The sequence below is a fragment of the Egretta garzetta genome, unplaced genomic scaffold, assembly GCF_000687185.1.
Source record: "Egretta garzetta isolate BGI_Z169 unplaced genomic scaffold, ASM68718v1 scaffold43, whole genome shotgun sequence".
NCBI lineage: Eukaryota > Metazoa > Chordata > Aves > Pelecaniformes > Ardeidae > Egretta > Egretta garzetta.
This window is the reverse complement of record NW_009259047.1, coordinates 1,180,973-1,200,185: the sequence shown is the minus strand read 5'-3', so window position 1 is coordinate 1,200,185 and position 19,213 is coordinate 1,180,973. Positions and strand designations below refer to the sequence as shown.

General features: G+C 37.7%; 1 protein-coding gene across 1 annotated transcript in view; it reads right to left on the bottom strand.

The window, feature by feature from the left end:
- The window catches only part of COL24A1 (collagen type XXIV alpha 1 chain), a gene marked incomplete at its 5' end in the record, with an annotated part of 140,490 nt that overhangs the window by 91,967 nt on the left and 29,310 nt on the right, over positions 1 to 19,213 (bottom strand). The window contains 7 exons of the mRNA XM_009635107.2: positions 1,626 to 1,670; positions 4,182 to 4,235; positions 9,389 to 9,433; positions 10,130 to 10,183; positions 12,326 to 12,370; positions 13,575 to 13,628; positions 15,915 to 15,959. Coding sequence (XP_009633402.2) covers positions 1,626 to 1,670; positions 4,182 to 4,235; positions 9,389 to 9,433; positions 10,130 to 10,183; positions 12,326 to 12,370; positions 13,575 to 13,628; positions 15,915 to 15,959 — 342 coding nt within the window. The remainder of the gene's footprint in view (positions 1 to 1,625; positions 1,671 to 4,181; positions 4,236 to 9,388; positions 9,434 to 10,129; positions 10,184 to 12,325; positions 12,371 to 13,574; positions 13,629 to 15,914; positions 15,960 to 19,213) is intronic.

Below are 19,213 nucleotides of genomic sequence, written 5' to 3'. Positions count from 1 at the left end.
ATATAGAGCATATGGGCACATAATCAATGTTCTTACACAGCTGGAACTGTGAAAAAGAGTCCCACATATAAATGAGAGATGGAAGAAAACTCAAATGGAGTTCATAGACAAAACAATTATTGATTTCATGCTGGTCAAAATCTAAATATACCATGATTTCTTTTTTTTCCCCCAAGAAATAGTTCTCATTATGGTTATATTTCGGCTATGTACAAGTGGCAAAGGCTTTGGACTGGTGATTCAAAATAATTTCTGTATTTCACAAAAAAATTATTGACACAATCTCTCCCTGTAAGTGACTGCAACTCAGCAACATGGCAAATGGAGCTTTGACCATGCAAACATTTATGCTCATGAATTCTAGGAAGAGCTAAACTGCTGACTAAGTTTTAGCCAAAATAATCAGTATCTTTTCAGACATGATATATAGGCTTTTTAAAAAAGCTCAGATACATTTGTACAATTATCAAAGTCCTTGAGATAAAATTCCAATGATGGTTGTGTGAGACAGAAAAGCAAACTATAATTCAAAGCAAGTCTCAAGAGTACAACCTCTAGTCTTATGAGTGGTTCAACTGGTTCAAATATGTAAGCTGACAAGAACACAATGAGTCACATTTGCATGAAGGCTGGAAGCTATAGAGGGTCCTTGACCAAGCTTGCATGTCTTCATTATAAAAATACCATGACAATCCCAATCAGGCACCAAGGGACGACTTATAGGAATATTTTTTGTTCTGAACATATCATTAAAAAGAGAATAATAATGGAACTCAACTGTCATACTTCAAAGGAAAAGTTAGATGATCATCAGTGTAAACTAACAAACTTATCAAGAATGTTTCAGTTCTCCAGATACCAAAAAGCCCCAAACCCATCCCACTGGAGACAATCATGCCTTTCTTAATTCAACTGTAAACATGCTATTTTCTCCCACATGTTATTAACTATGAACGTGTCTGGGTAGCCAGCCTTGATTGAGCCAACATCAAGAATCAAATCCAGGTCCTCTATCAGCAAACACATTAATTACTTAAAATAAGGGTGTAAGACTACACTGTATGAAAGCATCAGTCTCTCCCACCTCCTATAGGACTCATTCATGTCACAGTGCTTCTCTGGTGTAACTGTATGTATACACCTATAGCTTGCAACTCCATAATGAGCATCACAACCTTATTCTAAAAACACACAAAAATTTTGAATATGATACTGTATACAAGATGAATTAATTTTTCTTAGGAATTAATTCTGCTTAGAATTTGGTAGCCATATACAGGAATGAATGAAGGAGGTGAATGTTAAAAAGTTTGAAGTTACTGCACTTTTTCAAAAAGTAATGTTGGCTTTAGAGGTATAAACTAACAAACTTGATTGTTTCAAATAAAAACCCCAGACACACCAGATCAGAAATAAGCACACAAACCCAAACCAAGTAGAGAAGTACTCCATATCAGCAATATGACACCAGTTTTGCAGAGTAATTTTAGTTAAAATCATGGCTAACTAAACCAAAATCTGTTTAAAACCCTGGACTCTTATATTTGTTTTTATTATTTCACAAACATACAAGAAAAAATATTTTAAAGAAGCCATATCAAAGTAAGTAATGAAAGTGTACTCACTCTTAATCCTGGAAATCCAGGAGGACCAACACCACCAACAACTCCCTTCAAAGAAAAGGAATTTTAAATTACCTGAATTTTACCATTTTAGAAAATTCCGTGTGATAAGATAAACAAAAGTGATCTGCAAAGCAAGTCAGTTGGCATTTTTATAGAGAGTTCTTAAGAATGACAGCTTATCGCTGTATAGGGGAACGTGCTTATTAAAAACCCTGATTGTGGAATTAGATCTCAACGTATTTGCATCATGAAATCATTCCTGCATTACCAAGGAATATAAGATTTGTTACCATGATATTTAAAGTGGGAAGAAAATAATTTTTTTGAAGGTGCAAAAAAACCACCACAAGAATTTATTAAGATTCCTTTGAAAGATAAATAGAACACCAGCTCACTTCATAGAAAGACCTTTGCAAATTAAAGGCTACGCTCTCTTTATGAAAAATTATTTGATACAAACAACAGTATTTGTACTTTGTGTAGAAGTAACAAATGCAATGCTACTCTACTACTGCCTCTGTTGCACTCGGGTTTAACTCAGCAGAGGCTAAAATTACAAACACCATGGAAAACAGTTGCCAAGTCTCTTTGCCCCGCGCGAAAGGGGTATTGTAGCCCTCCAGGTCAGCATGCTTTGTGCAGGCTGTTCCAACACCTGGGACCTGCTACTCAGTGGATATCATACATAGGGTTTGCTGCAGCCCATCGGCACCCACAGTGAAGGGGAATTTTTAGGCAAGCAAATCTCAGCCCATTCTGAAGCTGTCCAACAGGGCATGGCTGCAGGGCATGGGACAGAGGACACCTTCACATTCTCCTCCCTATGCACCTTCTCCAACCTGCTGCAAACTAATCACAGGGGAAGCTGAATGCTCTAGCAACATCCTTCAAGGCAGATTGACATCCTCAGAGAACTGAGTGAGTGTTGCAGAAATGAAGGATAGCATTACTCTGTTAAGCAGAAGAAATTAGGCATGGAGACAAGTGTCATTAGTGTCAAGTCAGCACATGGGAAGAAACATCTTCCCTTCAAGTTCCTGCCACCACAGGCCTCCCAGACAGCCCCTGCTCTCCACCGCCAGCTCACGAACAGGCTCCATAAACATCCCATTAGCACTGCAGCCCCCTCCAGCTGCAGCTCTGGCCCCTTGCCTGAACATGCCCTGCAGGGTGAGTTTTTGGGGGAGGAGGGGAGAGGGGTTGCTGCCTGCCTGAGAAGGCAGTAAGATCAGCAGCTGTCTTGGCAGATTAGAAGGAACTTGTTTGCAAATGCTTGCGATAAAACAGGCTTCTTTGTAAAGTGCAAGTCTGTAATTTCAGATCCAGGCTTTCTGAGCTTGTTTCTATTAAAGTACTGTTGTTCTGCAGATCCTGTGGAAAGACAATATCTGCTTTGTCAGGAATGGAGGGAGACTTGGGAGTACCAGGAGGGGAAGGAAAAACTAACCTTTTTATATCATCTGCAAAGCAGCTGGTGACACTCACAACGCCTCCAAGGGCTTTCAAGATGAGAGCACCATACTGACATCACCTGACATTCCCACAAGGGGAACTTTGCCTCAGGGACCAGAAATGCAAACTTTTTTCCTATGTTCCAAAATTCTGATGCCAACATTGATAACCCACCAGCAAAACTGATGTAAGCTTTTCTAAAATAAGTTTCAAAGATGGGTGTCAGGAGAGGGCAGACCTTCAAAAAGGACACCATCTCTGCCCAGTTGCTGACTCTGATCCATACCAGAACAGCCTTTAGACACCAACTGTTAGCATTTTCCAAAAGAGCATCCAACAATAAAAGCAGATACAAATCAGCTGCTCTTTTGCCCAGCACTTCTTGCTGTTCCTTTGTCTGACCCAAAGCTCTTTCACTGGTTTCTTGTACTGAAGGAAACCTGAGTTTGGAGTCTGCAGCCAGGGTTCAAGTACAAGTACAGCAAGACAGCAAAGCTCCTTTGAGGGCAGCGAGTGAAGCGATGTGGCTGTGCCACAGTTGGAATACCATACCACGAGAGCACTTTAGCCTGCACGCGCTGCCAAGGACAAAGCTGTTATCATACTGATTATAATGCACTAAAAGACATACTAGCATGGCATTCAGTGACAGTTCAAAGGATGAAATCAACTATCAAATACATAAGCATATGAAAGCTAGGGGTTTGGCATGCATGCAGAATCCCATTTTATTCAGGTGAGTTTAGAATAATGGCTTAAATGAACAGTGTAAAGCCATCTTCCAATGCAAGAATTTTTGAAGACAAAAATATTCATCAGTAATGCAATGAGGACAGCAAGACATCTGATTCTCAAGATAGTCAACACATGCAGCAGTGGAAACTGTGTTCTCTCAGCAGCTTTCTGGTCCTTTTCTCTCTCTTTTTTTGTATGATTGCTCATTACAGTACTATCCTAGCAATTTCCACTGAAAAGTAACAGTCCAAAATTTTCCTGTGGACTTCAAGACACTGTTTTTGAGGCAAAAGGCTCCTTTCTGTTTAGGAGTTAAAACTGAGTGTTACAAGTTTTACCATGTTAGTCAACACACAATTTGATACTTACAGGATTCCCATCTGGACCAGGGGGGCCTCTATTTCCCAAGTCACCTGGAAAACCCTAGAGCAGAAGACAGAATGCTTGTTCTTTATTATCCAAGACACAAAGGGTAGTCTGAACACGGAATTCCTATAGGTATTAGATATTAGGACATCAGCAAGTGGATTCAAGGAGGGATATGGATGAATGGGAGAAGCAGAAAGTTTCAGCTGCACAGTTCAAATTAATCCAATAGCTGTATCTGTCTTTTAAAATATAACCAAAAAAGATATAACTATACACAATGTAAGCATAGGGCAAAAATCAGATGACTGAATGCTTTAAGAGCAATATTAAACAAGTATTACTTGAATTGTTTGCTTGGAGTCTCTTTTTCTGTTTAGTATTTTTATTTCAAATATTTATTTTTCTCTGTTACTTACAGTATTCACTAACAACAACAACAGAAAAAAAATCTCTTTTGTTCTCTCTTTACCCTTCCACAAATATTGATGGTTACAGTCTCGGTATGACACATGTTCATTAGAAATCAAATTTTTTATCTTTCTGGCACAACATTGTTCTTACCAGCATGAATATTTGCCTTAGTCTGCATCTAGAGACTGAAACAGTAACTCAAATAAGAAATGGAAAAGCCTCATTTATCATAATTTTGACTTCACAGACTAGATTATCAGAACAGGGAAAAAATCTGACTGGCCAAGTCAACTGTCAAAGCTTGAAACAGAATTTCCATTTCTTGCTTGAGAAGCAAAATTAAACTGAAATCCACTGCTTTACTGGCTCTAACTTTTCTTGCTTCCTTTCAGGGTTTCGCAGATTGTTTTACTTCTTTCTGATGTTGCCCACTGCAGAAGCACATAAGTTATTGGGGAAAAGTAATTTGGGTTTTCGTTTTGTGGGGGAAGGGGTTGTTTGTTTTTTAAATTAATTTTTATCACCGTACTATTGCCAGGCAGTTCTCAGTATTTCTCTGGAAGAGCCACATGAAGCTAATAGCAAACTCACACTATTAGTTTGAAGCAGCACCATGCAATATTTTCATGATTCCTACCACTGTATAAAGTTAGGAGAAAGAATGGAGCACAGATCTACATAGTCAATATCCTTTGTAATTACATTGTAATATAGAAGAGTCTATCACAAAATTTGCAAAATACCAAGCTGGAAAGGGATGCTGCCTGTAAAAACTCCAAGATAAGGCAACTCACAGGAAAGAGACTTTTCCTGGAACTGAAAAATCTCGTACAGTATTAGAGTATCGAGGTAAATGAAGAGATGCATTGACCTCAAGAAATCAGCCATAAAGCACCAGAGGGTTACTAGTCCACCTCCATGGGGAAAAGGAACAAATTCCATCCTTACAATAATGTTTACATTAAATACTCTTCTTTGTCTTTTCAATGTTTGAATGTCTTTTTAGCCCTCCCCATGTACCAGGAACAGTACTTTGAGGCATTAACCTTTCACCTCTGTAAGACTGTGTTCAAGCCCGCTGCAAGTCAAAAGTACAATTAATTTGGCCTTTTTAATCTACCTTGTTTGAGGGACATCCACATAGCTGTCCCGCTCAGGACTTGGTATAGCAGTGTCTTTCCTTAATGGAATGGGGGATATGCATCATCATGCAATATTATATGAACAGCAGTCAGGAAGACAATATAAAACTGCAGCAAGGACGTGGAAAAATAATATCATAAAGCAAAGTAGTTTAAGCACTGCTTAAGCCATATTTGGCTTTAGTAATAAAGGAAAATTCTATGAAAGTTAAGGCATACGTGTATATATATGCATACACACTGCTAAAACAATATGCTGAAACAATTTAATAGGCCCTTAATTCCCACCGTCATGCATGATGCTGTGAATTAATCCGAGACATGCTTAACACCCCCTGTACTATCTTCTGGGTTGATTTTGGTTGGAGTTTTTTTTTCTGCATTCTCCTGAAAATTCAGGAAAGCAAGAAAGGAATGCCTCTCACAACAGTGAAATTATTATTCAGGACCTGATCGTGGAACTCACAAATAAGAATCTATAGCCCTAAGTGTAAGATCTGACAGTACAGGTCATTATATCATTACTGTCTTACCATTTAAACAGCAGAGGTTCATAGGTTAATGGTCAATAAAGCAGATTTCATTGATTCTCAGTCTGTACACCATTGGCCAAATTTTTGCATAACTGGAAATGTACTGTAACATTTCACACATGCCAAATGGGTATTTGACAGTGCCTATGTTGTTAAAAGCTACCAGCTGATAGGATGTAGACAAAGATTAATGTACTACCCTTTCCTTAATAGCATAATATTTTGGTTGTACTACCTACCATTGGTAGATGTTGGAAGAGGCAGAATGGCCATAAAACAGATTAATATCAATTTTTTTAAAAAACACACAAATGAGGCAAAAGCGAAATGGAGAATATGATGGGACAGTTTTACCAGCCACCAGACCATAGATGCAGGTCACAAATGATGGTTTATATACAGCAGGAACCCAGCATAGCATGAGTTACAAAAGGGACAGATTACCCACAGTCATCATAATCCCATTCTCAACAGCATATGTCTTCTAACGGATACTGATAAAACTATCTTAGTAAGGAGAAAAATTAAAGGAAAATGCAAAATAGGGTAACAGTCTAAAATTAGAAATAGTATAATAATCTTACTGTGCAACAAGTGTTTTATTACATCAATATTATCATTTAGCATTACTATAAAGCATACAAAGGACGACCATTCATAATTTTAATATAAAACAGAACCTGAACTGTTTTTACAGTTACATCATTAATAAATTTTTGGTAAAATTTACAAGGTATGTTCTGTCACACTGACCGCTGGTTGTAACTAATCCCATATAGAAGAAAACTATGTAAAAACATTTCCTCAAATGTGGTCAAACTCTGTATGTAAAAGCACTATACACCATGCTAACAGGACAGACAATGCATTAAAAAGACTGGAGAACTAGCCAAATTTCATATTACAAGCACACAAGGGAAAGAAATTGAATACATATGCTTTTACTATGAAATATTTTCTTTTAAAGCACATTGTATGCAAAACTAAAATCTAAAATTCAAACAAATCCTCACTCTGTAACCTTCAGAATAAATATTTTGGTAATTGAATTTTTTGTTTAATTTCAAATATGCCAGAGATGTTACAAATATGAATACATAATCAATAAATCTGCTAAGTAGTAGCATTTTGAATTGTAAGTGTACAATCCCTTGTATGACCCACTTTTCTTATACTTTAATATTACTTTCCAAAAATGAGATCATATTTCAGATCTGTTTTCTTTCATAAGGATCTCTGCCACACAGACAGATTTTTTTTTTCCCCAAAGTATTATTATTGACAGAAGTTTTGTCCAAAGAAATAGGTTGCATCCTGGAACACAAGGTGAAGAGGCTGACTTCAGGCACTATGCAAGTCCCATGCCAAATTTCCTTTAGTGACAGTGCCCTGCCCCAAAGCACTGGCATTGTTAACTCCAGGACAGTGTGTCAAAAGACATTGTTATCATTGCTATCATTGTCTGGGGTTAAAATAACACACATTCTCTAAGCTTGTGATCCAGCAAAGTACTTTGAGCCAGGTTCCCATGTGATTGCTCTCCTGGTTTGGTCCCTATATTAGTAGCCTTTAGTCAAATAAGTACTTTAGAGATGATAGAAAGGATTTGGAGTGAACCTTGGGATTGAAGAAATTACAACATTACAGAGGAATTGGTACTGAATGAAGGTAGTCATGGACATTGTGTAGAGGTGCTTTTGGTACTCTGTCACCTATGTTAAACCTCTCTGAATTTATTTATTTATGTAAAAGTCATTATCAGAGTATAGCCTGGCACTGATAGAGTTGTTGTGCTCTTACTGTAAATGAAAAATAACTGCTTACTGCAGTATGCACAGCACCAACTGTTATGGACTGAAACAAACTACTACACTGGCAACCAGAAGCCTCAGTGAAACCTGCCATGGAGAGTGAGATTTTAATGCAAAACATGTTTTCAGAGTCACCTCCTCTTCCTTTTCCACACTGAGCACAAGCCTTTGCTTTTCCATCCAGGTTCTCCTTCTTAATTGCTGCACACGACTCACCAGCAGGACAACCAGCGCTGCCAACTACTGCAAGGTAGGGATGGCAAAACCCCTTCTTGCGCAACACTCAGACACACAAAGTCGTGTTTTACTCAAAGTATAAGAAAACTACAATATGGTCAACAAGCACAGCAGCACCCTGTCCTGCTAGCTGGATAATTAAAAAAACAGATTCTTTGATTTTATACCTTGACAATCTGATAGCAGCTTCAGAAAGAGCAGTCTATCAACTTAATGACACTTTTCTCTGCTTGCCTTTCTTTACATCAAAAGGAACTCTACTGAAGGCTAGTGCCTTTTTTAGCTGGTGTTAGATCACACAGAAAACAGAACATAATTAAACAGGATCCTCCAAAACTTGCATAGCATACATCAAGGGCCGAATGACGGTAATCACACTACCAATGCTGAACAAGCTTGCTCAACATGCTAGATGAAAGTCAGCTGAACTGCTAAGCGCAACTGAGTGCACCACTGGAGAATGCTATCACAGTTTCCAATCTCAAACCACAAGCAAGTTAAAATTGGAAACTCCTGGAGAGCTTCAAAGACTGAAAATAATAAGGTTGCAGCAGAAAACAAAACACTTGGCATTGAAGCTATACCACAGGAAATATGTAAAGCTTGATAATGTATACTTGGCAGATTTGTGTTTATTCTCAGCTGTAGAAATATATGCTAAGTAGAAGACAGCTTTAATTTACCATAGTCCAGAAATACCAGACATTAGAAGCAGCTGATTTGCATTCAAACCAACACCAAAATCAGACTTATGAAACTTGCAGCATATCTGTACCTTGTGCTAACACCAATTTTACAGAATATATGTATGTGTTTGTCATCTTTTAACCCCCAAGTGGCTGATATCAGTAACAAGCCACAAGACTCAGCATCATAAATCTTCCTCACTTCAGAACACCTATAGTTATAACCTGCACAGAATTTGCAGTACTGCAAAGTACTAACTGGAAGCAACAGAAAGTGATCTATGGAAAAACTAAAACTAATATTTTTCAGCTGATGAAAGTTACAGAGTGAATTACAGGTGCATTTACACTGGCAGCAGAAATTGTGACAAGTGTTAGAAGCTTTACCTGTCTCCCTTTAGAACCTCTTTTTCCACGGAAGCCTGGGATGCCCTGAGAAAGAAATAACCCATCATAAGTAGGTTTTCTTTTCTTCAATAGCTTAAATTCAAGTAATTAAATCTGCATTTGACTGGAAAAGACAGTGTGAGAAGAAGCACCATAAAAAAAAAAAAATTGAGCAAAGAATCATAGAGACAATATCCTATAACAGGGGGGCAGAAACCCAAACTTTGCTTGTTTTTACTGTGGCCACATCAGACACCTATGAAGAAGAGCCAGCTGTATCCTGCTTCTATCAGAGTACATTGCCACACATCCTTTGTGCTCAAGAGAAGCAAGAAAAAGCTCAAGCACAGAGTGGCAGACATTAAGATTCCCATGACTGGTTTTATTGCAAACATTATCTGACAACTGACAAATACTAATTAAATAACTGAATGAAATTGCTTCAATGAAAAATACTCATTATGGACCTTGGTGATAAGAAAAAATACCCCTAATTCCTGCAGCTCTAGATTAAATTCAAATAATAATTTTCAGCTGCTCCCCATTTAACTTTAGCACCAGTGCATTTCATTGATTAGACTAATTAGATATTACCTATTTATTTAATTTTCTTTACATCAGTTTTGCTTGTAGACAAAGACTTAAACGAATAGTTATACCTTGCACATTTTTTCTCCATTCTAACATAAATTCCATTACCACCCTATCATCAATATTTCATTAATGTTCCATTGAACCTACCCTTTCTCCTTCAGGTCCTGGTTGTCCTGCCACACCTGGAGGCCCAATGAAACCCTAAAAACATAAAAACAATTGTTGATTACAAGGCTGCTTCTCACCAACACTGCTTGTCCCTCAGTATTGGGCAGCTGTGGGTTCAAGATGCAGGCTCATTTGAAACCACCAGTGAAGCTCAAACAATCTAAATGTGACTAGGATTCACTCTCCAACCAACAGCAAAAACACTTTCCTATTATAGGTTACACAATCAATTAATAAGGAAGTACTAAGAAAGTGTTCCAGTAAGACAAAGTTGCATCAGAGACTTTATTTATTAGAATAAATGAAATATGAAAAAGCTGCTGTAGTTAACCTTGTTCATAAATACATCACGAAAGATGTTCTCATCTTTAATAACACTGTGTAATCACTGCTATATGCAAGATTCCTAGAATGTTTACCTTGTTATAAGCAGAATGTTTTTCTTAAAGTTCAGTCACAATGTATTTCTCTCCCACCTTCCCCTCAGAAAATCAGAAATAGATCTTCTCATATAGTCAGTTGTATGAACACAGAAACACGCTGTTGACTCAGTAGAAATGATAGTACAATTTACAAAAATAGTAGTATAGATGGATTCTGTGCTACCAGATTCAAACTGAGATTGGAACAAAAATATTATTAGTTACTAAAAAAAAAAATCCCTTGCTTTTGTCTCTCTCTCCAGTCCTCTGATTGTAACGATTTGGGTTTTTTGGCTTGCTTTTTTTTTTTTGAAGTTATGAAAGATAGTGCCCATCTTATCATCCCACTCTAGTAAGAGTGAGGAAAACAAAGGCACTTTTTCCTATAGTTTCTTAAAACAGCTAAGCAGCAGAGTATAGTTTGATTGCAGGAATGTTCTAAACTTAAAGCTCTAAGTATACTTCGTATCGTGTTGCTGTACACCTCCGTGGCAACGTAGTATGCCTCAACAGGGCTGCATCATTGTTTTTATTGGAAGTTTCTTGTAGAATTCATATACAGGACTTAGCCTTAAGACCTGACAGGTGTTTTTCCCTAAAATTACTCATACATTGGACATTTTTAGCTTTGTCTAAACAGAGTAGTAGTGCCTTTTCAGGAAATGACTGGCATCACTTAATGTCTTGTTGGTTGAGAGCAGAACGCGATAAAATGCATTGAGAAACTGAGTAGAAATAAACTGAAGAAGTGTAAAAGATACAGTCCCTGAGGGTGTAATATCTGTTGGCACTTGATCCTGACAAACTAATTTTTTCCGTCACTGTAATGATAACTAACATCAAAAAACCCCACCCCAAGAAAACAGACAGATGTTTAAAAAGCTGCTGCACGTAAAGGCTTTTAGTAACTACATTAAAAAAACAGGACAAAAGCAAATCTAGCAATACAGTAAGATTAATAGATACTTGAAAACACAGTACTGTTCAGCAACCTGTACAGCATGAGCTGAGGGCCTGAAAACACCTAGCAAAAGGCTCCTTCAAATCCTAGGTGCAACCAGCAAGTTTCTGGAAACCCTGGTCTGCTGCCTGATGGTGAGAGTTAGTCTGAAAAAAATACTTATACAAGCAGGCGTAGGCATGCACGTGTGCTTATTAAAAAAACAAAACAAAACCAAACAACAACAAAACACCCAGAAAAAGGCCAACCTATTTTACCTCCAATAATAATCAAAAGCAAACCTTGAATCAGCAGAGCATTAAGAGCCTTCAGTCCCTGGGATATACATGACTGCAGTTGAACCACTCTAAAAGCTCAAGATCACTTTTATGGTTTTATGTGACAAGATGGTTTCCCTTTATCAACTTATGTAGCCATTACAAGACTGCAAATGCCAGATACATCTCCCTTCTTGACAGCTTCCATTATGGAAATAATGCTTCAGGCAGGAAACGTCCACTCCTCTTCACTCCCAGCTCTCACACCCCCACATTGAGCATTGCTTTCTTTCGCTTGCCTGCGTGCATTCCAAGCGAGAAGGGCAACAATGTAAGACTGCTCTATGCTGCTCACCATGGAAAAAAAGTAAATCCTTACATGTATTTTGAAAGAAACACTATCTTTTCTCTTTTGCCGGTTCTGTAGAGAAAGAGTGGTTCAGTGGGCATACAACTGAATGAAACTCCTCATCCCCTTTCCTATGTATGGGTAAAAACAGAAATGCGTGCCAAAATGCTTAAAATGCTTACTTACTCTTACACCTTTAGGACCTGGGTTACCTTCTGGTCCAGCTAAGCCCTGTTCCAAAAAGACGTGAGTTGTACTTCATTTTAAACAACCAGATACACTCTGTTTAAAAGAACTGCAACAGTATTTGTTAACTGCAAACTGGCAATACGTTCTTAAAACAATTAGGATTGAAGAGGGTGTCATCAAGCAGTTCCCCGGGACCACGTTCAGAAAGGTCTCCCATTAATTCATGGCTGAAACTTAGACAATGACTCAAACTTCCTTTACATTAAAACTATTTCTTCTGGGAGGAAATTTTTTTCCAGGCCCAGTGATCTGGCATTACAGTGACATAATTTCACAGGATTTTTTCATAAGCTTTTAAATTTGGACACATTTCTAATTATTTTCAAGCTAATGTCAGAATAGTATATGTAGCCCAAATGCTCTAAACATTTGATGTGATTCAATACAAACATATTATCATCCATTACTATATAAAATACTGTAATGGAATTTTAAAATATATAGCCATTAAAAACTTAATCCAATAAAATGCTGAATTATTGCTCAAATTCATCCTTTAAGCAGACACAAAACCACAAATCAATTGTTGAATTTGGCTCATATACCTTTAGATGAGGAAAATTATGAGTATTTCTATTTATGTCTTATTTGTATTACTGGACTGAGGTATCTGTTAACTTATATATAAATTAAAGAAATAAAATCAGTATTTATATAAGTGCTTGATTTTATAGAAAGCTGCTTTCTGGCTTTATTGGTTCTCCTCAAATATCTGAATGGGGGAAAATAACCCCAAATCTTTTAGTGTTCTGTTTCCCTAAAGGGCTAAAGAAACAATTTCAGCAGTGAAGTAAATACATTGGTGAAAATCAGGAGGAACTATACTACAACAGGCAGTTTCCTATTGCTTCTGGACATGAAATATGAAGAAGATAAAACACACAGAACCACAAGAGGTTTATGAAGGTGCATAAAGTGTTTAGACATTCAGTACTTTGGTAATGTCATCTATGAATTCCAGAAAGCTGCAGCATTACTGTACCTAACCCATCCAAGTTTAAAAGCCAAAAGACTCAATATCACTAGAGGGCACTACCTGTGAGAGGTTTGTTTCAAGGATAAATGACAGGATGTAAACAAACACATTTGTACTATTAGTAGTTCCGAAAGAGTTAGATATGGTACTTTTGAAAAGAACAAACAAGACAACCCACAAACTGCAAAGACATTAGTATAGTTACTGCACCTGCCTGCCAGGGTAACCAACTGCCCCAGCATCGCCAGCTGTTCCTGGAATTCCCTAAGTGGAAAAAGAGGTGGGAAAAAGAAAAAAAAAGAAAAAAAAAAAAGGGGGAAGAAACAACAAACAGGTTTATGTCATTTTTCAGAGTTTATTTGTTTTATCACTTCTAACACCTAGTCATATGACCACAGCTTAAGCTCAGGGAAGACTTGCTTTTTAAGCAAGCTACACAGCAATGTCCTAAAATTTATTCATCATATGTAAGTAACTCCACCGATTTTGGTTACATATCCTTTAGAAAGCATTACAAGCAGAGTCATCTAAGATTTTGTGAAGTACCACAGTGCACCCATTTCCATAATAAAAACATAGATGCTGTTTATAAAAAGTAATTGAGGACCACTCTAGGAGACGGGTCCTTATAATGAAGTAGCTGCACTGGTCTTAGCTGTATTTGAACAATTGTGTTAAATGTTTCATTAAAGAAGAATCATCCTTGTGTCCTTACAAAGCCAAATTTCTTTGTTTCTTCCAGAATCAGGTCAATATAGCACTGGCTTACTCAAATGTATAGAACCTCTCTCCATCCTCTTCCTCCTAATCAAACCCAAAAAGTCATTTTTGCTGCTGCTTTATTACTTAATATCTGACTGTTTACTTTCAGAAAAATCTGCTTTTCTGAAATGGTGCCAAATGCCATGGCCCCATCACTGAGACACAGGAAGCTCCACCTACCTCTGTTCAGTTATTTTTACTTTAAGCAAGCCAAGTCCATAAACTGGACACTCTCCCAGCCTGATCTTTCCACCCACTGTCATAGGCCAATGTTACCATCGCAGTGGATCAGGGCTTCCTCTCTGAGCTGCTCACAGCTGATTTATGGTGAAACAGCAGTCTCAGGAAGCAGAACTCGAAGTGCAGACGCAAAAAGTGGTTGCAGTATTTTTTGTTTAAATGAGCTGCCATTGAGATGATTCTGTCAGGTGCTTTCAACCGGTAGTGATTCATCTTCTGACAGATGTTCTATCATGGAACTAGGATCCATGGTCTCCCATTTTGGCTCAGCTGTACCTCAAAACCCGTGTATATGAAACCACTAAAAAAGCAGCAGAATCATTGGATTTACAACTTATCTTTAAAAACTCTTCCTTTGTTATCAGCTGTTCAAGAGGTTCCACAATTCATAAATTCAGAGGAACGTCTGTCCTCGCTGTACAAAGCTTCTAAAAACTACAGACACGGGTAGGTGCTACAGATCATAAGTAACTGGCCTAACTCATCACCTTCACCAGTCAGGCCTGAAAATACCAGCAGTAGGAACATGCAAAATAAATACATGCAAAATAAAATGCTTTCATTCTAAGTGCTCTCTTACATCGGGGTATTTTCTAAGTGATAAAAACGAAGGAAAATATTTACAGCAGGAGTACGAGAACACTAAGATATCAAACAGTTGCACATCACAAGTTTTCACATTCTTTGACATGAATTGCCTTCGAAGGAACTTATATGCTTGATTGCATGAATAATGAGCAGAATTACTTTTCAACACAAGCTTCACTTTTTCCCCCTCCATGGTAACTAACTGATTACTTTTAACCTGCAACTTCTTCACAGATTGAGGCACTCTTCTCCTGATGTTAAGAATGACTTTTTTTTTCACTGGCTATCTCTTTACCTCACTGTTAAATTAGAGTCATCACAGAAAAATGTCTGTGGGCCTATAATAAAAATCACCACTCATTCAGCTAAGAATTGTGTATAAAACTCATTAGTCATGGGTGATGTTCATGAGTTTTCACCTCCCTTCGGGTGTCTATCATCTGTTATCACCACTGTTTCCCTTTCATTGTCATCCAAAAGGAGACTCATGCTTCCGTCTACTCTGCCATGAGGAGCCTCATCAATGCTAACAAGATGCAGCAGCAACTGGAAGTCTTTGAAATTTACATTCAGATTGCTTCTTGAACTGTCATGGAAGTAAGAAAAAACACTAAATAACATTTCATTTTCTACATACTAGAAGATTTAAAATGCATTAAATCAGTAGAGGTTTTGAGCGAATCCAAGCTATGCCTCTAACCAGACTTTTACACCAACCTCTGCCAAGGATGTATGGTAGCTGAAGAAAAACAAGCTGGTCTTTTCCATTTAATTTAGACCATTTCTTATCACACTGATCTCTAAACAATCTGAATTCTTGGTCAAGAACAATCAAGTATTTCCTTAAGCAGTCAGTAATCTACACTGATTGCTTATATTGAACACTTATATTGGATTATGCGTTCTTCTATCCCCATTGTTCATCTACAGAGGATAGCGTACTGTGCTTTCATCACTTACCTGCTCACCCCGTGGCCCTGGCAGTCCCAGATAACCCTTAAGACCCTGCAGGTAGAGAAACAGGTATGTGATAAATACAGTTAAACACACAAAATGGACCTTTTTTGCCTACTCCAGTCTCCCTTTTTCAAGGAAAAATTATCCAGATTTGTTTGCCTGCAGCATTAGTGTGGTTTACATTTAGCAGCTCATATGAAAGCTGTTAGAGAAAAAGAGTAAGAAATCTTCATGGCAGTTTAGACAATTTCAAGATATAAGCGTGCTTAAAGACAGCTCCAGACTTGTCCTCTTTTAAACAAATGGGTACATGGGATGCTGTCCCCAGTTACTGCTGAAACCACAGAACTGGATTTGGTACAGTGCATTTTCCCATTCCAAATCCTTGTCACGATGCCCATTCTGAGCAATGCAGTTCAGAGGAGGGGTGTAAGTACAGGGTCATCCCATACTTTTCCAGGACACTCTCAGAACAGACCAACTTTCCAGGACACACTATACCCCCTTTAAAAATTAACATAGAACAAATTTCAGCCCTTACATTATGGAATTATATCAGTAGAGAGAATAGTCTGTTCCTCATCCTGGAAATCTTCCCTGTGGTGCTGGAACCATGAAGCCATCAAACTTTGCTCCCTTTGCATTGACCATTTCATGCATATTTTAGCTCTTAAAGAAAAAAAATTAAAAATAGAGCTGGAACCTGCCATCTGCATGAGTACACTTGAAAGGGGAACCTTCTTCTTGGATGTCTTCACACTGTACTAAACATACCCAGACAAGCTGGCCTAAAAGGGAAGCTGTAACAGTTGCATGATTGATGCAGAAGCCAAGCGTCTGGTCTCCACATCCCTTGCAAGAGGTACTGGGAATACACAAGTTCCAAAAGCTGCAGCTTGAAAGAGAAAGACCAAAACAATCCTTATTCTGGATAGAAATCTATCATTGAATCCGCCTTAAAGACATTGATGGAGTAGCGGGAGTGTCTTGGCTGATGTCAAACATCTGGCTGCCTTGCGGCACGATGATTCTTATTAGTCTGTAGATATTTGAGTCCCACTGTAGTAAGAAGGAATTCTGCAACTGATTTCAGCAGATCAGGTATCCCAAAGTTTTGGATAAGATTCTGCATGAAATTAATTTTATTATCATATACAAAATTAAAAGATGGAATGATTTTGCTTGGTGATAATTTTAGATAACAGAAGATAATGACATCTGTCAGTCTTCAAAATTTGCAATTTTGCTATTACAGGCTTGCTTGAGGAATCTTGATCCAAAAGAGATGTACTCATTAAGAAACCCAAAGTTCTCATTTTCTCAAAACCCAACACAGCAGGTGTCCCCTTTCATTCATCACACACAGGGCATTGCCAGTTTGCAAAATTATAGTGTATATTGGCTTCAATCTTCTCCTGTAGCTTAAGTCTAAATAATTTATATATGCTATCTTTTATCTAAGGAAGCAGGTCTGCATTTCTCCTGGGGTGGGAAGAAAAAAATCTGTTACACAGATAACCAGGAGCTGATCTTGGATAACCCAGTTAATATGAAATATCCCAATTTACTATATTAATGCTTGCCTAAACCCAAATTTTTTATTGAATTTGTAAAGCAGAACTTAAGATGCCAGCATAAGCCAATAACTCATCTTTAGCTTGCAGTGTGCTATAGAATGCAATACAGTTTTTTACAGTCCCAGCCCACGCTGTATTTCATTAGTTGATCATTTAAGCATAGAGAGAGGATAAAATTCTGAAATGGATAAAACTAAAGTAGGAGTCGCTAGAAGAAATCTCTCAGTAGTTTATTATTTCTGTACAAAGAGAAAAGGAAAGCAAATGCTGCTATACACAGAAACATTCAAAGAGAAGTTTATTGCAATTTAGTTTCAGTTTAGCTGATTACGACCTGAATAGACAGTCTCAAAAGAAGGCACGTAAGGAACTGTGAGATGAAAGAAGGAGGACTAATTACTTGTGCGTGTGTTTCTACACAACGGCATCTTTCTTCTGCCAAAGAGAAACTACTCTGAACTTGTATTTTAGACTAGTATGCCCACATTCTTATTCAGAGTTAACACGGCCTTAGTTCATTCTAACTCACTTAACGTTGGTTGGGAATGAAGCTAAACCACGCTAAAATGACTATCAGTCCCAAGAGAAGGGTTTCCTTTCCTGTAACTTAGCTAATCCTCTTTAAATTTTTAGGGTTTTATTAGTTTGGGTTCGTATTCTTGAGCATACCCATATAAATAAGACCGAGTTTGCTCTGAGCTAAGATGAAAGTAAAGAACACAAGTTCACATGCACTGGTTTGCAAAATGGAATACCTCCCAATTTCTAATGAAGATTAATGCTCTAATTTAAAAGATCAATGTGGAAGAGAAAGGTTTGAAGCTTCCAATTACAGCAATACAGACTTCAAGCACATGACAAAAACACAGCAAGTTGCAAGAATACTTTGGTCTGCATGAGAGAAAAATCTTTACCGCCAACTAATACAACTCAGAAAAGACTTCATAGCAAATTTAAGTGTCTGACTTCTACCATATGCCTAGCACAGTGGGGCCCAGACTGAATGAAATCTGTATACAGCAAAATGTAGATGTTAAATCATAACAGCAAGGACTGTTCAAGCCAAGTCTCCCCATCTTACTGATGCCCATTGTGTTTTATTAAAATTTCTATGTACTTGTTACTAAAATACATCTGGCACAACACTGGCAACTTTGCTAGAGAGACAAGAAATTTCTGGAACATCTAAAAATCAGTAGGTGAAGTGTTACACCTAGTGGTACTACCATCAGCTACAGAGAGATACTAATCTTTGAAAAGTGATGGAAAAAAAAATAATTCTGGCCATAGGGTAAGTCTAGAATATAAAAAGCCTTCCATGCACTGTCAGAGGAGCCTTTGCAATGCTTACTTATCAGATCCCTGTTGTCACTACATGGCATCCAGTTTTGAAAGACTTCTTCATCAGCAAATGGTTTGGGTTTTTTGGTTTTTTTTCCTTCATAGCCCCATTCTATCTTGTTTGCTGACGTTTATTAGCGCAACTAAGATTTCACCTAGCATCTCTTAGCCAGAATATCCTAATGAATGGAAATATCCATTAAAAAAAAGAAAGTATATATAGAAGGTAAACCTTTTCTCCACCTAATTCAGTAGAGAAATTTCTCTCAGAGTTGAGGTTTCCTCCTGCTCAAGGACAAGCACACTCTCTAGGAGAAGTGGGTGGGAGACACCTGGTAGCATAATGTTGACAGCACCATAGGTACTGCTTTGAAATTTATCCAT